The 17,751-nt window shown below is 41.3% G+C and overlaps 1 protein-coding gene across 2 annotated transcripts in view; it reads left to right on the top strand.

Annotated features, from left to right (window-relative positions):
• The window catches only part of atp2a3 (ATPase sarcoplasmic/endoplasmic reticulum Ca2+ transporting 3), a 113,809-nt gene extending 98,242 nt beyond the window's left edge, over window positions 1-15,567 (top strand). The window contains exons 13-22 of one of the 2 annotated variants that reach the window (XM_072668248.1): window positions 636-854; window positions 2,201-2,536; window positions 5,454-5,674; window positions 6,376-6,578; window positions 7,277-7,362; window positions 7,561-7,694; window positions 8,067-8,184; window positions 10,020-10,137; window positions 10,421-10,451; window positions 10,596-15,567. In XM_072668248.1, the coding sequence (XP_072524349.1) occupies window positions 636-854; window positions 2,201-2,536; window positions 5,454-5,674; window positions 6,376-6,578; window positions 7,277-7,362; window positions 7,561-7,694; window positions 8,067-8,184; window positions 10,020-10,137; window positions 10,421-10,425 (1,440 nt within the window). In that variant the 3' untranslated portion in view covers window positions 10,426-10,451; window positions 10,596-15,567. The remainder of the gene's footprint in view (window positions 1-635; window positions 855-2,200; window positions 2,537-5,453; window positions 5,675-6,375; window positions 6,579-7,276; window positions 7,363-7,560; window positions 7,695-8,066; window positions 8,185-10,019; window positions 10,138-10,420; window positions 10,452-10,595) is intronic. The other variant, XM_072668257.1, reaches the window with a different exon arrangement.
• Window positions 15,568-17,751: the final 2,184 nt, after the last annotated feature.

Raw genomic sequence — 17,751 nt, 5'->3', positions numbered from 1 at the left:
TGACAGACGGTGTAAGTACTGGTATAAGTTTGCAGACAGCTGCCCACCCAACATACCTTCCAAAACCAAGGGCATTAAAGCAGAGTATGCCCCACCAGCAGTAACAGCTTCTGCTCTTCTGGGAAGCTTTTGCACTAGAAGTTGGGACGCTTCTGTGAGAATCTGGTTACCTTAACATTAGTTAGGTCTGCCAATCCAATTCATCCCAAAGGTGTTGGATAGAGCTCCATGACTCTGGAATAGTTTCAGTGCTCCACAGCCCAAACCATCATTTCTGGCTGGCCCCCAGTGTCTCAAGGGTATTAAAAAGGATATTAAAAAGTCCTGATTTTGTTGAGTAACGACCTCTACTGTCCAGGAAAGGCTTACTACTAGATTTTGGAGCTTTGATATGAGGATTTGATTGCACTCAGTGACAAGAATGTTAGTGAGGTCAGTATGGTGGTAAATGATAGGTTTGGTGTCTTCACTATGATTGAAAAATGTGTAAAATAGTAAAAATAAGAAAGATGTGATTCTATTTTCTCTATTTTATGCTAATGTCTTATTGCTGCATTTGTATTGAGGTTAAAAACCTTCTATTTAATTCCACTCCTCCTTCTGTGCTTCTTCTTCTCTCTTTCTCTCTTTGCCAGGGCGCTCCAGAGAGCGTGATTGACCGGTGCACACATGTGCGGGTGGGCACAGAGAAGGTGGAACTGAGCATGGCTGTGAAGGAGGAGCTGATGAGCACCATCAGAGACTGGGGCACAGGGAAGGACACCCTGCGCTGCCTGGCTCTGGCCACACGGGACACGCCCCCTCGCAAGGAGGACATGGACCTGGAGAACGCAACCAAGTTCTCAACGTATGAGGTGAGATGGGGGGAGCGAGCATGTCTTTGTGTGCAATATTACATAATTAAAGTCAAATTAAGCTTTTTCTGGTAATTTCTTGTGTTGAGTGAGGACATCATTTTGAATTGGATTTTTGGAATCCAGGGTTTCAGTCGTGTAAAACCAATTTGGGTGCAGATAAATGTAGACAATTAGCCTAATTATATGAGTCCTGTGCAATGTTACCACTTTCAGTAGTTAGCAGTAGCTAGGAAGCTATAAACAACTCCTGAAATGAGCTGAGATGTGCCCAGAATAAACAGGGTTGTACTTTGAAAGGACTGAGAAAGCTGTTTAGCACCATGGATGAAGTGGAATGTACAGAATGCTTCTTATTTAAAGCAATGTCCAGATTTTTACCATATATATTGTACATAAGCAGTATATTATTAGTAGGATTATTCCTATACTATATACACTTCATGGACAGGAGTATTGGGACACATACACATTACACCTACAGAAGCTTTGATGACATCCCATTCTAAACCCATTAATATGGCCTTTGCAACTCTAACAGCAGGTTTGGAGCTCTGCAGTTATTGAGTCATTGGAGACTTTTATGCACCAAGCTCTGTGCCCGTTCTGTAACTTTACATGGTCTGACACTTCATGGCTGAGGTGCTGTGGTTCCTAAATGCTGTTAACGTTTAGTCATCACAGTTGATGATGAAATAGCTAAAAGGAGGAAATGTCACCAACTGTCTGACACTGGTGGCATCCTGTTCAGAACCACACTGGAATTCAGTGAGCTCTTTAGAAAACCCCCATTCCTGTTTGTAAAGGCAGACTGCATGGCTAGGGACTTGATATTAAACACCTGTGGCAATGGAGCTGAATGAAAGGTGTGTCCCAATACATTTGTCCATATTGTGTATTTTTATCATAAAAAAGCAGTACTGTTTATTATTAGAAACATTTTGTTGTTTATTAAATACTGGGAATATTAAAGAAATTACTTCTAGATGGTATAGGTTTTCATTTGTTATTATATTAAATTCAGCAAATAAATAGAAATTCAAGGGTTTACCAACTCAACAAAAACCTGCAATTTTCCAAACTATTAGTACCTTAATTGTCATTGTGCAACGCAGCACATATTTCTCAGATCAGAAAGCCAGGGTTAGAGCACAGGGTCAGCCATTCTTTGGCTTCACTGAACCAGAGAGGGTTAAGGGCCTCACTCAATGGCTCAGCAGTGGCAGCTTAGCGGACCCAGGTATCGAACCCACAGCCCTGTGATTAATAACCAGGTGGTAGTTTATGTGCAACAGTTCAATCTAATAACTGCAGTGACTTATATGTATAATCATGTGCCTGTGTAGTCTGACCTGACATTCGTCGGCTGCGTGGGCATGCTGGACCCGCCCAGGAAGGAGGTGATTGGCTCAGTTAAGCTGTGTGGTGAGGCGGGCATAAGGGTCATCATGATCACGGGCGACAACAAAGGCACAGCAGTGGCCATCTGCAGACGTATCGGCATCTTCAGCGAGAATGAAGATGTGGATGGGAAAGCCTACACAGGCCGCGAGTTTGACGACCTGTCACCGGAGGCCCAGAGAGAGGCTGTGAAACGGGCACGGTGCTTCGCCCGGGTGGAACCTGCTCACAAGTCCAAAATTGTGGGGTACCTGCAGTCTTTTGATGAGATCACAGCTATGGTAAGAGAAGGTCACACAGATTAAGATTAAAAAAACAAATAGATAACAAAAGCCATGAGCTTTACTTTAACCGACTGATTTACGGCACTACAACGACTCATGTAAGCTGCAAATTAGAGCAAGGTTTTAAAACTATTGTAAACATTGTATTTATTCCTGAGTCTTACTGAATAGTGTAGCTGTCCTCTCAGTGTGTCCTCTGAGCATGATGTGCTGTTAGCTAGCTGAAGAGATTGTAACTGGTTAGCTTTAGCCAGTTGGGTTTGGCTTGGCTTGAGTCCTTCTGACGTGTGTCTAGCTCCAGTTTGGTTCAGCTGAGGTAGTCCAATTTTTTTGAGAGACAGGGCTATGGAGAGACGAAGTGGTAGAAGGCATGTTTTTAGAGTTAGCTTTTAGCCTAGCCTAGAGTGGATCCCTGTTTGCCCCTTCTGTGGACACTGGGACAGGAAAAGCTGTGGTCACAAAGGCTGGTGGGCGTAGCAACCTGTTTTCCCATACGTAGCCTGGAGGTGATGATCTGCTCTCCAGTATCAACACCATATTCTCATGATGTTGCCATCACATTTTACTGTTTCTGCAGCTTTGACTAGAGCTTTCACTAGTGGCCTGAGGGTAAATTTAGGAGTGTAAATATGATAAGTTAACACTGTTAGGTTAACGTCTTGGGGTTTTGGAATTGGCCCTTTTTTAGCCCTGTTTTGGTATGCTGGATTTTCAGGGTATGCTGGAGGAACACATCCACAAGGAGGATTCACAGTATGTCCGTTCTGTGTACTGAACTCATTATTAACTATGCCAAGAAAAAATACAGGTTGACATTCAAGGGCCCCTGTAACATCTTTTCTTCCAGCTCAGTTCTCCAAGTAGTGTTTGCATCAGACAGTTGCTACAGTAGTTGTTACAGTGGCCTAAGAATAAATGGAACTGAAAAGCATCAGTATAATTACACAAACCTTGACTAAATATAAAGGCTTAGGTTCTTTCTCCGAATGCTGGTGTTTTGAATTTCTGGAAGATCAAAACAGCAGCTCCAGCATGTCTCTGAGGCTGAAATCACAGCATGCTTCAATGACTGCTGCTCCTAACATGGCTCAGTGCCTACAGTTCCCAGCAGGCTTTGCTATCAAATAGACAGACAGTACTGCCTTCAGTGCTGCCGTTCCCCTACAACAGCTATCAGACCATGTCATCGTTTTTCTCTGTGTGTGAGTCTCTGCAACACTGGCGACAGCCGTCTCTGTCTGACCATGTCTGTTTGTCTGTTTGCATCTCTTTTGATTGAGTCTAAATGCTAAGACAATATAAAAACTACTATGTACTATGATGGGAACGTCTCATAGTTTCCTGTGAAGAAACATTCCACAGAAGGTAGAACGTACATAACGTTCTTCTACAAAAGGCAGCTATTCGTCAGTTAAAGTCAGATGTAGGTTGGGTACAGCAGATCTTTGCTACAGTAATACATGGTGTTTCTTTTACAGGCCGTTGCTCTCATCTCCGTTTTTCACATAATTGGACTCTATGTTGCTATACTATGTCAGGTGGCTGCTATGGTGTTGCTGAGTGGTTGCTGTGTTGTGGATAGGTGGTTGCTGTGTTGTGGATAGGTGGTTGCTATGCTGTCCAAGGTGGTTGTTATTGTCTTGCTAAGTGGTTGCTAGATGGGTGCTATAGTGTTACTATGGTGTTGCTCAGTGGTTACTATTGAGTTGGTTAGTGTTTCTAAACCTGAGTTATCAGAGCCATTTTTCTTTTTTATTTTTGGATATAATGTGAATATGGTAGTTGTTCTTTTCATTGTTTAAGGATGGTTGCTGTGGTATCCCAGGTGGTTGCTGTGGTTTTGCTAAGTGGTTTTTATGGTGTGGCTTGGTTATTGCTATGATGTTGCTATATAGTTGCAACGCTGTTCTAGGTGGTTGCTATGGTGTTGCTAAGCAGTTGCTATGGTGTTGCTAAGCAGTTGCTATGGTCTAGCTAGGTGTTTGCTGTGATGTTGCTGGAGGATTGCTATACTATCCAAGGTGGTTGTCATGGTTTTGTTAAATAGCTGCTGGATGGTTGCTGTAGTGTTGCTGTGGAGTTGCTTGAGGTTTCTATACCTGGGTTAGGTTGTTGTAAACCTGAGCATTCTGTCACATCATTTGTTTTCTACATTTTTGCCAGTTTTCACATAATTTGAGTCTGGTTGTTCTTTACATTGACAAAATTAATAAAGAATGCACAAATAGAAATGCTCCAAAATGTGTTTTACATTCACTTCCATTGATTTTTTTTTCTTGTCCTGTAAAGTTGCCATTTTGGAGATGCAAGGTTTGTGCATGACAGGTATTTTAAATTAAATTACGTTTGCACAATCTTAAAGATGTACAATGGTAGATCATTGCTTCAAAAATGATCAGCATCTGACAGATGTTTAGATTCAAAGCGTCCAGTATTTCAAAGTGTTATGTAATTATGCATTTAATAAACTCCAGAAGAGTAGGATGTTTCGGTGACACTGGACTACTGATCTAATATTTGATTTATTTTACTGCAGTTTTTTTATGTTATGGATGAGCATCAGCAGATATGTATGTGAAAAATATCAGATGTCCGCATTGGCCCCCAATTGCCGTATAGGAAGTGAAATGGAGAGAGAGAGAAAATGAGACGGGGACATTGTTTCTTTCAGCCCTCTACTTGTCTTTTTTTGATCTAACTGCTATGTATTCACAAGTGTGAAAAGCCAATTTGTTCAGTTCCTCAGAGGAAACAAGTGGCCTCTCTGCTTTGATATAGGTGTTCTCATCAGTGTTGTGTTTCATGCTCTCTAGCTTTCCTTTCATCTGTTAAATTGTTAAATCCTGTAGATCTTTTGCAAACCCATAATTAACCTCCACTCCACTCTCCTTCTCTCCCCATGTCTCGCTCTCAGACTGGCGATGGTGTGAACGATGCTCCTGCTTTGAAGAAAGCAGAGATCGGCATTGCAATGGGCTCCGGGACGGCTGTGGCAAAGTCTGCCTCGGAGATGGTGCTGTCCGATGACAACTTCTCCACCATTGTGGCCGCTGTGGAGGAGGGCCGAGCCATCTACAACAACATGAAGCAGTTCATCCGCTACCTTATCTCCTCCAACGTGGGAGAGGTTGTCTGGTGAGTCACACAGACCTAAATCTAGTCATCCAGAGCCACCTGACTCAAGCTGTCTCTGATCTGTCTCTAAATCTACTGAAAATCCCTGTATCTTCATTTAAACAAACAGATTTTGAAGATCCTTTAAGCAGATCCTTTAAGCAGTATGTTCGTATTATTAAGTACTCTATTTGGGGCAAAAATAGGGTTTTAGTGGGGTTTTTTTGTTGTTGTTGTGATCTGGGTCACCATGTGGGTTTAAATGCTACTTCGCTAAACTCAGTTCTGCCTTTATATTTACTGAGAAAACGAATGTACAGTTGTATAGTTAAAATGGCGCAGTGATGGCTCAGTGGTGCTGGGTTATTTATCACAGTGTTGTGGGATTAATACCTGCATCTGCTGATCTAATGATTTTGGTTCCCTGAGCAAAGCGCTTAACCCACTCTGGTCTAGAGAAGCTGTAGCATGGCTGAACGTGTGCGCTGACCCTGGGGTATGCAAAGAGAATTGTACTGTACAAATATAGCATTATAAATAAATTAATTAATAAATAGTTGAGTAGGTTCATGTGATTGCCGTCTACGAAGCATGAATTTGATTATTTACAATACAATAATTTACAATAATTTGAGTATTTTAATATTTAAAATACTCAAAAGAGTTCTGTTGAGCTTAAGCCTAAATAGTGAAGTAATAATACTCTGTCTCTTTCCTTCCAGCATCTTCCTGACTGCAATTCTGGGGCTTCCTGAGGCTCTGATTCCAGTGCAGCTGCTGTGGGTGAACTTGGTCACAGATGGCCTCCCTGCAACTGCTCTAGGCTTCAACCCCCCAGACCTGGACATCATGGACAAACCACCCCGCAACCCCAAGGAGCCACTCATCTCCGGGTGGCTTTTCTTCAGATACCTTGCCATTGGAGGTGGGCAAAATCTAACTGCCTTTTTTGTGCTGTTTTTGTTTGTTTTGTGTGTGTGTGTACAGAGTTATGTACACTACATGTCCATGTCCATGTTTGTGGACACCCCTTTTAATGAATGCATTCTGGTACTTTAAGTTGCAACTATTGCTGACACAGATGTGCAAATACACACACAGCTTGTCTAGTCACTGTAGAAAAGTACTGCCAATAGAATACGACTCTCTGGAGCAGATAAACCTGAAGCTATTAGTGCCATGCCTAATGTCAGGTGTGGGCTAGAGGGGTATAAAGCCCCCCAGCATTGAGCTGTGCAGCAGTGGAACTGTGTTCTCTGAAATAATGGTTCTCCTTTGGGATGAGTTGGGGTGGAGCTGGGGATGAGGTGGGGTGGTGATCCAACATCCTGGCCTCACTAACGCTTGTGTCTATGAATGCAGTCAACTCTGCACAGTAATGCTCCACAATCTAGTAAAAAGCCTTCCCTGGATAGTAGAGCCAGTTACTCCAACAAAACCAGGATACATTTTTTTTAATACCCTTGGTTTATGAAGAAACAATTCCAATACTTTTGCCTATATAGTGTGTCTGTCTTTGGATTCAACATGATAGATTTGGTCTTATAAACTTTTTGTCAATTCAAATGACATTTTTTGCTGTCCAGATGTTTCTCACTGTTGCTGTTTGATCTGTATTTTCAGGATATGTGGGATTAGGCACTGTTGGTGCTGCCACCTGGTGGTACCTATTTGATGAGCAGGGTCCACAGGTGTCTTTCTACCAGCTGGTGAGTGAAGAATATACAGTTGTCTGTAAATTGCTTGAACCAGCTGTGTTGGGAGCTAGAATTGAGGAAAGAAATGAACTGACTGAGACAAATACATCAATATGAATCCATGTAATCCACGTGTTTTGGGGTATTTGATGATAGTGTGAAGTGTTCCTCAGCTGTTCACACACCTGTCTGCTGTCTGTTTCTGTGCAGAGGCACTTCATGCAGTGCACTGAGGATAACCCTATGTTCAAGGGCATCGACTGTGAGGTGTTTGAGTCACGCTACCCCACCACCATGGCCCTCTCTGTGCTCGTCACCATAGAGATGTTCAACGCACTCAACAGGTGGGTGAAGTTGCCCTGGAGTTTAGGATGCATCAGCGGAGGATCGGTTTGACCTATAAAGCATCCCCGCTGATCCTAAAAACAAGATAGGAAAGATTGGGCTGGTTTCCCAGACATGGATGAAGCCTAACCTGGGATTAAATTGCAGGGCAATTGGTGAATCATCATTAGTAGAGTTTACTTTTGCTTGTGATATTTGATTGAAATTGTGTTGCTTTCTGTTGTTGAAGTCTAAAAGGTTACTAAAGCCCTATCATTTGATATTGAAAATGCATAATAATAAAAAGAAGCCTCTATGTTAGTTTGTGTATGTATATATGTATGTATGTGCATATGTTTACATGTGTTTTATATTCTTCCAATTTCTGTCAGTCTCTCAGAGAACCAGTCTCTACTGAGGATGCCTCCATGGGTTAACATCTGGCTTCTGGGAGCCATCATTCTCTCCCTGTCTCTACATTTCCTTATTCTGTATGTGGAGCCTCTCCCAGTGAGTAGCAGTGCACACATATAACTTTGGCCTTGTCAGTTTTTCCTTATGATTTTTATTAAAAAATTTTGAAAGCAATGCAAACTAAAACACTTCCCTAATCTTATCATTGTGTACAGATAATACTGTTCAAAAGTATCATTGTTTTTACAGTGTTTGCACATATTCTGGAAAATCTGGAAACCTGGAAATCCAGAGTCTTGTTTTCCAGTCATGAATATACCTGGAACATTTCCCAATTGCTAAAAAATGTCCTGGAAATATTGGTGAGATTGTGGAAAAGTTGAGCTTTTGAGCTGCTGAGATGGCGTAATTTAGCTCCTGCCCCCCTATTTAATGAAGTTTGTAATACTGCACTGTCACATGGACAGATAAAAAGAGATTTGCGTCTGGTGGAAAATATTTGCACCACCCAGTAAGCATGTGTGTAAAACCTATTGATGTTGAGAGGCTTTTAATACACTCATAGTAGATACACTGTAAAAGTATAAGATCTTCAGTTCTCCAAATCTTCTTCAGTCTCCCTGTGTGGTGTGTGAAGGTTCTTCAGTTTGAAACTGTGGAGGAACCTCTTAAAAAGAAAAATAGGTTATTAGAAGAAAGGGTTTCATTGAATGTTTGTGGGCACCCCTTCTAATGAATGCATTCATCTACTTTAAGTTGCACCCATTGCTGATACAGATGTGCAAATGCACACACACAACTTATTTAGTCCCTGTAGAGAAGTGTTTCCAATAGAATAGGAGACTCTGGAGCAGATAATCATGAACCTATTGGCACCATGTCTAATGGCAGGCCTGGGCTAGCGGTGTATAAAGCCCCCCAGCATTGAGCTGTGGATCAGTGAAGCAACTCTGTTCTCTGGGATGCTGGGATGAGGTGTTCAAAAATCTAGTAGAAAACCTTCTCTGGACAGTAGAGATAGTTACTTACAGACAGTTATTTTTAAAGAAACAATAAATAAGCAGGTGTATCTGCATCTGTAGTGATGATCAGAGGTCTAAATTATCTAAAGTGATTACATGAAATTCCTGAATAACAAAAAGGTAAAGCACTCTTTGTTGTCTTGTTTAGAGTATTTGACACTGCATTGTTAATCTGTATCAGTTGACAATTTTGAACTGATTACACCCTTTTGAAATGCACTATGAATAGAATGTATCTTTTTTCATTCTGTGTTTTAAAATCAGTGCAATTCCCAAAAAAACACTATTTGACTTCGTTTTAACGAGAAGTGAGGATAATGGTATTTAAAGTTTTATGATATGAAATATTTATTGTGATATTTTGACATGCATATGTAATATCCACTCTATGCTCGCTTGTATCATGGTAACAACATTTAGCACCATTTCTAATATAATATTGCCATATTGTCCACCCCTAGTTTTAACCCCATTTATAGAAGATAGATTTTCCAGGTTAAGTGCCAGGTTTAGTCAGTGTGAGAAATCTTTGAACTGTACTGGACCGCAGTTCCTCATCCTTGCCTTAAATGAATGTTTTATGTTTTATTTTATCATTTATTTTAATAAAAGCATATATGCATAAACAAAAACATAAAGAATTCAATAATATAATAGTATAGTTAATAATCAATATATACAGAAAAACTTACAATTAGTGTACAATTAATGAATCTTACAATTCATGTTGACACTCTTCATCCAATCCAACCACCTCTGCCAGGTTGACCTTCAATAATTGGTTACTGTTCTGGTGCTGATTTGATTTCCCATGCTCTAACATTTTCTCTCCTCCTCCTCCTCCTCCTCACTTCTCCCTCATCCCCCTCCCTTCATCTGTGTTCGTCTGTGCTGTCCTTTCTTTCCCAGTTAATCTTTCAAGTGACCCCTCTGCGCTGGTCCCAGTGGATAGTTGTCCTCAAAATCTCCATTCCAGTCATCCTCCTGGACGAAGCACTCAAATACGTCTCTAGGCATCATTTAGAAGGTACAGCAGATGTTTATGTGTTGTCTTCAGCTCTGTCCTAAGCACTTATCTCTACACCTGTAATAACTAGGGCTGCAACTAGTGATGACTTTTTTTAAACAATGGATTTTCAGTTATTTTCTCAGAATGCATAGTTTCAGCTAGACTCCCCACCTGTAGGGGGTGCCCAGGAGCAAAGAATATATATTTTTTATTGACCAATAGTTGCAGCCCTGGTAACACCTCTACTCTCTCTTTTACCCACTCAGCTGTTTTTCTGCTCTCTCTTTTTCCTCCACTGCAGCTTAACTTTCTCCTCCCGTCTCTGTGAAAAGGTACTCGTCTCCCTTGCTTTACTCCTACGCCTTCCCTCTCTCTCTCTCTCTCTCTCTCTCTCTCTCTCTCTCTCTCTCTCATGCTGTGTGTTCTTGTGGACACTGATCTTTAAGTATCTTCCATACTGTTCTTCTGTTCTCTAGGTGAAGAGGAGGAGAGGTACATGAAGAGTCGGCAGCTGAAATTCTAGGACAACTCCTGCTTCAGCACATGCATGCACACACACTGACACACACAAGCTCCCTCCCCCTTTCCCTTCCCCTTTCCTTTAAGCGTTTCAGGCACCACTCAGAATCCTCTTTGCTTCTCTTAGATAACTTACCTGCATGTCCAGTCACCACTAGAAACGAGCAGGGCTTGTTGGTATAAAGCGTGTGTGTGTGCGCTTGTGTGTGTGTGTATGTATGTATGTGTGTGTGTGTGCACGTGTGGTTGCGGTCCCTGTCACGCAATGTTGCGTGACAAGCAGCTAGAGTTATTTAGGGATTCTTGTTGCTTCTTTTTTATACGGCTTCTTGGCTTCCACTCATTTGCTGTAGATACTAGTGCAATAACTGGAGCTCGGGGAGCGGAGAGAAAAGAGGCCAAGGACAAAGGTTAAAAGTCATGATGCTAAGTTCATATCGGGAATGGAGGCCTTAGAGGACATTCAAGCCGCAGATGGGCCTTGGGAGATGGAGAAAGAGGATGGAGATGCCATCTGGACAACTCCAGTGTGGTGTGTGTGAACGTGAATGTGTATGTGTCTCTGTGACTGTGACCATGAACAGGACAAGGCCAGTTTGACTAAGGAGACGCTTGTGGTCTCACTTGTTCATTCTTTTCTTTCTCTCTCACACACACATTCACACACACACACACACACACACACACACACACACACACACACTCTCTGTCACTCACTAACTCACTCTTCCTTCATCTTCATCTGATGTCCCATCTGATCAGTTTTCTTCAGGTCATAAATGCATTCTTTCATAGCAACTGTTGTGAGGTTGAACAGCGAGCATCTGTGACTAAATCACCCCCAAACTTTACTGAGAATTTCGTGTGGCCTCAGTTTCATTGAAATGCCTCTATTTGTCTCTCTGTGTCACCCAGTGACCTATTATAGAGATCAACATATGGCAAATTCAATTGTCATCCTATACAGTCATTTTTAAGCCATGCTACTCGTGCTGTAGTGCGGCTGGTGGTGTAGACCTGTGGTTCTCAGGAACCCTAAGATGGTCTAGATTTTTTGCTCCTACTCAACTTGTAATACATTGGCAAAGAGCAAAAATCTGGACCATTTAGGGGTTCCTAACTTAACATCAACATCAGCTCAACTTACCTGCAATGTTATTACAGCTGAACCATATGAACGTTCTACTATTATTAGTGAGATGTTTACCTCTTAGAACAAAAATGAATATAAAAAAAACAGTAGTAAAATAAAGACTACCCTAACTATAACTATTATTTGAACTGAAAAACATCATCTGAATTTAGGAGATCTAGGAGTTTTTCCCTGTTAAGCTTGTCCAACCTCAGAACAGTGACTATAAAGCAATGCAGAACTAATAAATAGCTCAATTTGTCTCATATAGTTCCTGTACAGCTAGGAAAGAAGTGGCACTGGTGAGCAACTCCAGTCCAGGTCATTTTGGTCAAGAAGGTCCAGGTTTCTTCCAATGAATGTGTAGAAGCTGTTAGGATCATTAGTTGGCACAGTTGTACCACTTCTTCTCTGTTGCACCAAATTGCAGGTGACCGTGTTTGAAGAGAGTAGCTGAACCAAATTTTCTAACAATGGAAACAACTGACCACCATTTCCCATCATTCAATTTTGGTGGCAATTCCCAGTTTCCCCCATGTTTTAAGTTTATGAGTAGCTCAACTAAATATACTAGAAATAATCCGAAACTAACAACAAACAGTTATTATGATTCCACTTAATGCTAACCGGTGGCTCTTCACTTTCACACAGTGTTGAGAACATGGCTTTGGCTTTTCTCACCTTTGAAGCGAAAGAGCCAATAGCCGAGACTCGCTCACAGACGAGTGTGCCTCAGAACGAGCAGCTAGCAGTGCTAGCATGCCCCTTCAGAAGACAAGTGTGAATTGCTCGGCTGTGCTTGACTGCTTTCAGGCTTTCTGGGCGGCCTGCCTTTCCGAAAAAGTACCACCTAACAGCCTCTCAAGCTCTCTTTTTCTCCTTTCACAATCTTTCTGCCGATTTCACAGGAACACTAGTCAACGGGAGCTGCTAGCTGCTAGCATTTCCAGCACGGAGCAGTTTAAGTATTCATTTCACTCCAATATTTATGAGGAACATTACATTTTTACAAATGACTAACGGCTGATGTAGTGAGAGGAAGAGGAAAAGGAGGCAGTCTGTGAAGAAGTAGAGCACCCAAGGAACCCCAGTGATTAAGACAGCTCCATGTATAGAGTACGCTTAGCCAGCAACCTTAGCAACAGTTTGGATGTATACTGTTACCTGAAGCCTTTTATGTTAGGCTAGCCAACTCATATACGCACAAGCACACATGTACGTACACACACACACACACACACACACACACACACACACACACTTATTACACACATTGAAATCACCCAGCAAGGAGTCTTACATGAATGTATCACCACGTTCTGTCTTTAGTTCTTTGTGAATGTCGCAGCTCTTCGCAATCTCCAGCCCACAGCTAGACTGCTCAAACTGAGGCCTTTTTGTTTACGTTTTTTAATATATATATATATATTTTTTTTTTTTCCCCCATTGTCTTTGCTTTTGTTTCAAGTTCCACTCAACTAGTTTGTTTCATAGTCGCTGAATATCTTCTCCAAGACTTGGAACAAGCGGCAGAACGTTTAAGCGGCCCACCATACGACACCGCTGAACTGTTGAGGGGCCTGATTTGGCAATCTTGAGCTTGGCTACTTGTTTTTGTTTGTTTGTTTTTTCACAAATTAATAGTAGTAATAATAATAATTATGTATTTGACTGAACGAACCCAGGCGGTTTAGGTTGTCCGTTTTGCTGTCAAGAAGGGTATATAGGAATATGCCCTCACTGTCTGTTGATATGGGCCAGTGTGCACGGATAGTTAACATCCAAGCTAATTCCGTTGTTGCCTGTGTGTCACTATGTTGACCTTTGCTACTACTGGGAGATGTCATCTAATATCCGTCTAGTCTCTGTCCAGTTGTGAAGCTCTTATATCGTCGTGGCAGATGTTTTTTGCGCAAAGTGTGTAGTCTACAGCCATGTTTATGTCAATACTGGTCTGAAGTTCAGTAATGTCAGCTTCAGCTGTGTGCAGTGTGTATCACTGATGGATAAACAGTTTGCTTTGGCTTGACTCGAGAGCTTGTGGATGCTCTCCAGGTTAAAGCAGGACTTGCGATGCGATGACCATTAGGCCTTGTTTCACTTGAACTGTGCGGCGATGACATCCATTTTCTAACGAAACGACCACATAACTCTAAGTCCAACATACTGACATAAGGCAATAAGGCCTCCTTCCAGTCACCGTGGCTACAGCAACCACTGGCAGTCCAAGCAACAGAAGATGTGGGCTCGTACAGCCTCGCTAATTACTACTGATCTCTTGAAAAATCTGTACAGGAAAAAAATAATAATAATAATAATAAGATTGCATGGAACCTTGTTACTGTAATTAATAACCTATACAGTATGTAATATTTAATTTTTTTAAAAAAAGGTAATAACTCACTTCAATGAAACCTATTTACCAACAGCTAAAGAACTGAGTCAGACTTTTTTGTTTCGGTTGTTTTTCCGCCCAAAGACGTGGCATCAGACGTGGCATCAGGATTTCGTTCAGTTTGTGGAAATAGCAGAGGGTGCTTATTAATTGTTACTGTTTGTTTTAAAGATTGTGTTTTTGTTGTATCTTTTACTTAAGTTTTGGGGTTGAAACATTGTAAAACTAAAGGTAAGAATCATGCTAATAATATTTGATGATTTTTTTTTTTTTACAGTAATTGTAATTTGGTTTAAGAATATCTATCTGAGAATTTTATTTGTTGTTTTTTTTTTGTTTTGTTTGTTTGTTTGAGTTTTTTTTTTTAGTTCAGCCTCTGTTCACTTCTCCTAGCCTGTTCATCTTGGGAAAGATATGATATGATAATACAGGGATTTCCACTTTGAAATGGTACACCATCTTGTAAATAGAAGCTAATGCCTTGCACCTGATGTCTATTAAAGAACCACACGGAACCCCCTCCCTTTAAATAAGGTGATACTATATGTTGAATGTTCTGAAAAGCAATGTGGAGTGGCGCGGGGAGGCGAGCAGAGGCTGATTCGGGATGGGATTTTGGTTTACACAGAGCAATGTCCAGTGATGACTGCTGGGTAATGAAGGTTTTCATGTGTGTACCTTTGTGAAGGGCTTGGGGTAGGTACAGTGGCTCCAGAGGCGCTTGACTGTAACTGCATTGGTGTGTTTGTGTGTGCGTATTGAGGGGAGTATGTTACTCTATTTATTAATAATCTTTAATCTGTTCATTAATTAGTGGATTTCTCTGCTGTGGACAGTGACACAATCCTGATCTTTGTCTCCCATCTTATAGCCTGAACTGATAATCTGACATCAGATCAGGCATGAGATCTAAATGTATCATCACTATTCAGACAACACAATTCAGGTCCAGCCCCACATCTCCATCTTCACTGCTGTACTATTGACATTGCGACAAAATCCACGGCCTTGCATGTCAATCCACATGTTTAACTCCTTACACTCTACGTTAATGACTCAGTTAATAATCCTAAAGCGAAAAAAAACCCTATTGTATAGCTGTTTAGCTTACTATTGTAGGGCCTATAAAACTGATGTAAATTATGGCAGCAATGACATGTGGGCTTACATACAGTTTTAAGGGTTTAAGGGGTTAAATAATGCTGTAGTTTAACGTTTTATAGACCTTGCAACCCTCTCTGTACTTGCTGCATGCACGAGTTTCGATTAAGTGACACCTGGAGCCTTGTACCCACTACTGAGAATGGAATCTCTGCATTGCCTTGGTAATATTAATTGTGGATACATAATTTTATATATATGAAAAAGACATGAAAATAAAGATTATTTATCTTGTTATTTATTCAAAGCGTCTGTCTTTTCTCCAGGTGCAGGGTCGACTGGGTACATGTAGCAGAAATGCTCCAGCAATTCTTATTCCTGTTGTACTGGACATGACCAGCAGATGGTGCAATAGTACTGATTAATCTTTGTGATCAACTTAAACCACTGATATCATCCTTTTTCAGCATTCACTGACCTTTGCTGACAGATTACAATTATATACCCATGCTCTATTTCTAATTATGAGATTTAGAAGGTTTCTTAATGTCTTAAAAGCAGGAAAAAAGATCAAGCATACAGTGGGGCAAAAAAGTATTTAGTAAGCCACTGATTGCGCAAGTTCTCCAACTTAGAAAGATGAGAGTTCTGTCATTTTCATCATAGGTACACTTCAACTGTGGGACAAAACGAGAAAAAAAGAATCCAGGAAATCACATTGTAGAATATTTAAAGAATTTTGTGGTAAATTATGGTGGAAAATAAGTATTTGGTCAATAACAAGTTCAACTCAATACTTTGTAACATAACCTCTGTTGGCAATGACAGAGAGCAAACGTTTCCTGGAAGTCTTCACCAGGTTTGCACACACTGTAGCTGGTATTTTGGACCATTCCTCAATGCAGATCTCCTCTAGAGCAGTGATGTTTTGGGGCTGTCACTGGGCAACGGACTTTCAACTCCCTCTACAAATTTCCTATGGGGTTGAGGTCTGGAGACTGGCTAGGCCACTCCAGGACCTTGAAATGCTTTGAAACTGGACTGCCTTGAAACTGGACTGTTTGAGGTTGTGGGCAGGTGTCTTGTACACAGATAAGTTCAAACAGGTGTCATTAATACAGGTAATGAGTGGAGGACAGAAGAGGTGTTGTGGGGTCCATTCCTCGAATGGTCAGGTCTGTTGTGTTTGCACAAGGGAGACCTACTCAGTATTAGACATTTTACTAATGTTATGGCTGACCAGTGTTTTCAATGAACTGCCAACCAGCTAAATTGATCTCTATTGACTGTAAATTGATTGAAATAAATATAAAAAAAGTTTATATTGTAATATAGTCTCTTTGATATCAGGCAGAGTATTTATAACTATTCTTATTCTTAAACATACCTCTAGGGAGCCTTTAGGGGTTAAACGCCTTGGATGAGTGGTTCTATGACCACTACTGAGATAAACTAGGTTATGACTCTAGTTTCTCTAGATCAGAGCATTTCACACCAACCCTCTCTAAACGACTGTTTCTCTAGATCAGAGCATTTCACACCAACCCTCTCTAAACGACTGTTTCTCTAGATCAGAGCATTTCACACCAACCCTCTCTAAATGACTGTTTCTCTAGATCAGGGCATTTCACCCAACCCTCTCTAAACGACTGTTTAAATCCTAACCATTTATTCATGCAGACATTTTTTTTAAATCTGTGTGGGCTCTGCTACATGAACTATGTTGGAAACACCCTCCACACAGCAGTCTCATAGCTGGAGCACTAATAAATCAACCATACTGTCATTACAGCTGTTACAGAATTGGACATGACTGAATAGAAGAAAACAATGTTATGGAGCTTCTGTACTTTCTAAACAAACCTTTCTGCGAATAACGTCACGACCGTGAACATCAGCGGTGATCAAATTACAGCCTTGATGGCATTCCAAAAAACCCACTCGCGTTGATTTTCTCTCAGTGAATCAGATCAAAGCAGAGGCAGGAGGAGGCCTGCTTTACTGATGAGTTGAGAGAAACTGCAGTGTTACCGGGAAAATCTCAGAAAGCTCATTCTTCTCCCTTCAGCCCACAAGCTTCTATGTAGCGCATTAGTCCTACCACCTGCACATTGCTTCCCAGAGGCTTCCCAGGAGCTAGTGACACCTCATCACTAAGTATCTGCCATCCCAGGCGGTAGCCTAGCTACAGCTTGAACACGTTAGGAGCATTTTGGCTGGTGGTGATGAGGGGAAATGTGGCTAATTGGCTTCGCTTGACCCACCTCGCAGGCCTGACTCGGCACCCTCATACCTCGATTAAGTGTGATGCGGAGGTGAAAGTGGGTGTTAGCCGAGCGTTGAATCACTGGCCCCTAATATAGAGCCTTCTCTGAGGCGATGCTTTTGTTTGAAACCCTGCCCAATTTCCATATTTATCCCTCCCCCCACTCCCCACCTCTTTTTCATTTTCAGTGAATGTGCGCTGGGAAGCTCACTGCCAATT

Source organism: Salminus brasiliensis, chromosome 1, assembly GCF_030463535.1.
Source record: "Salminus brasiliensis chromosome 1, fSalBra1.hap2, whole genome shotgun sequence".
Taxonomy (NCBI): Eukaryota; Metazoa; Chordata; class Actinopteri; order Characiformes; family Bryconidae; genus Salminus; species Salminus brasiliensis.
This window is presented reverse-complemented; position numbering and strand designations above follow the sequence as displayed.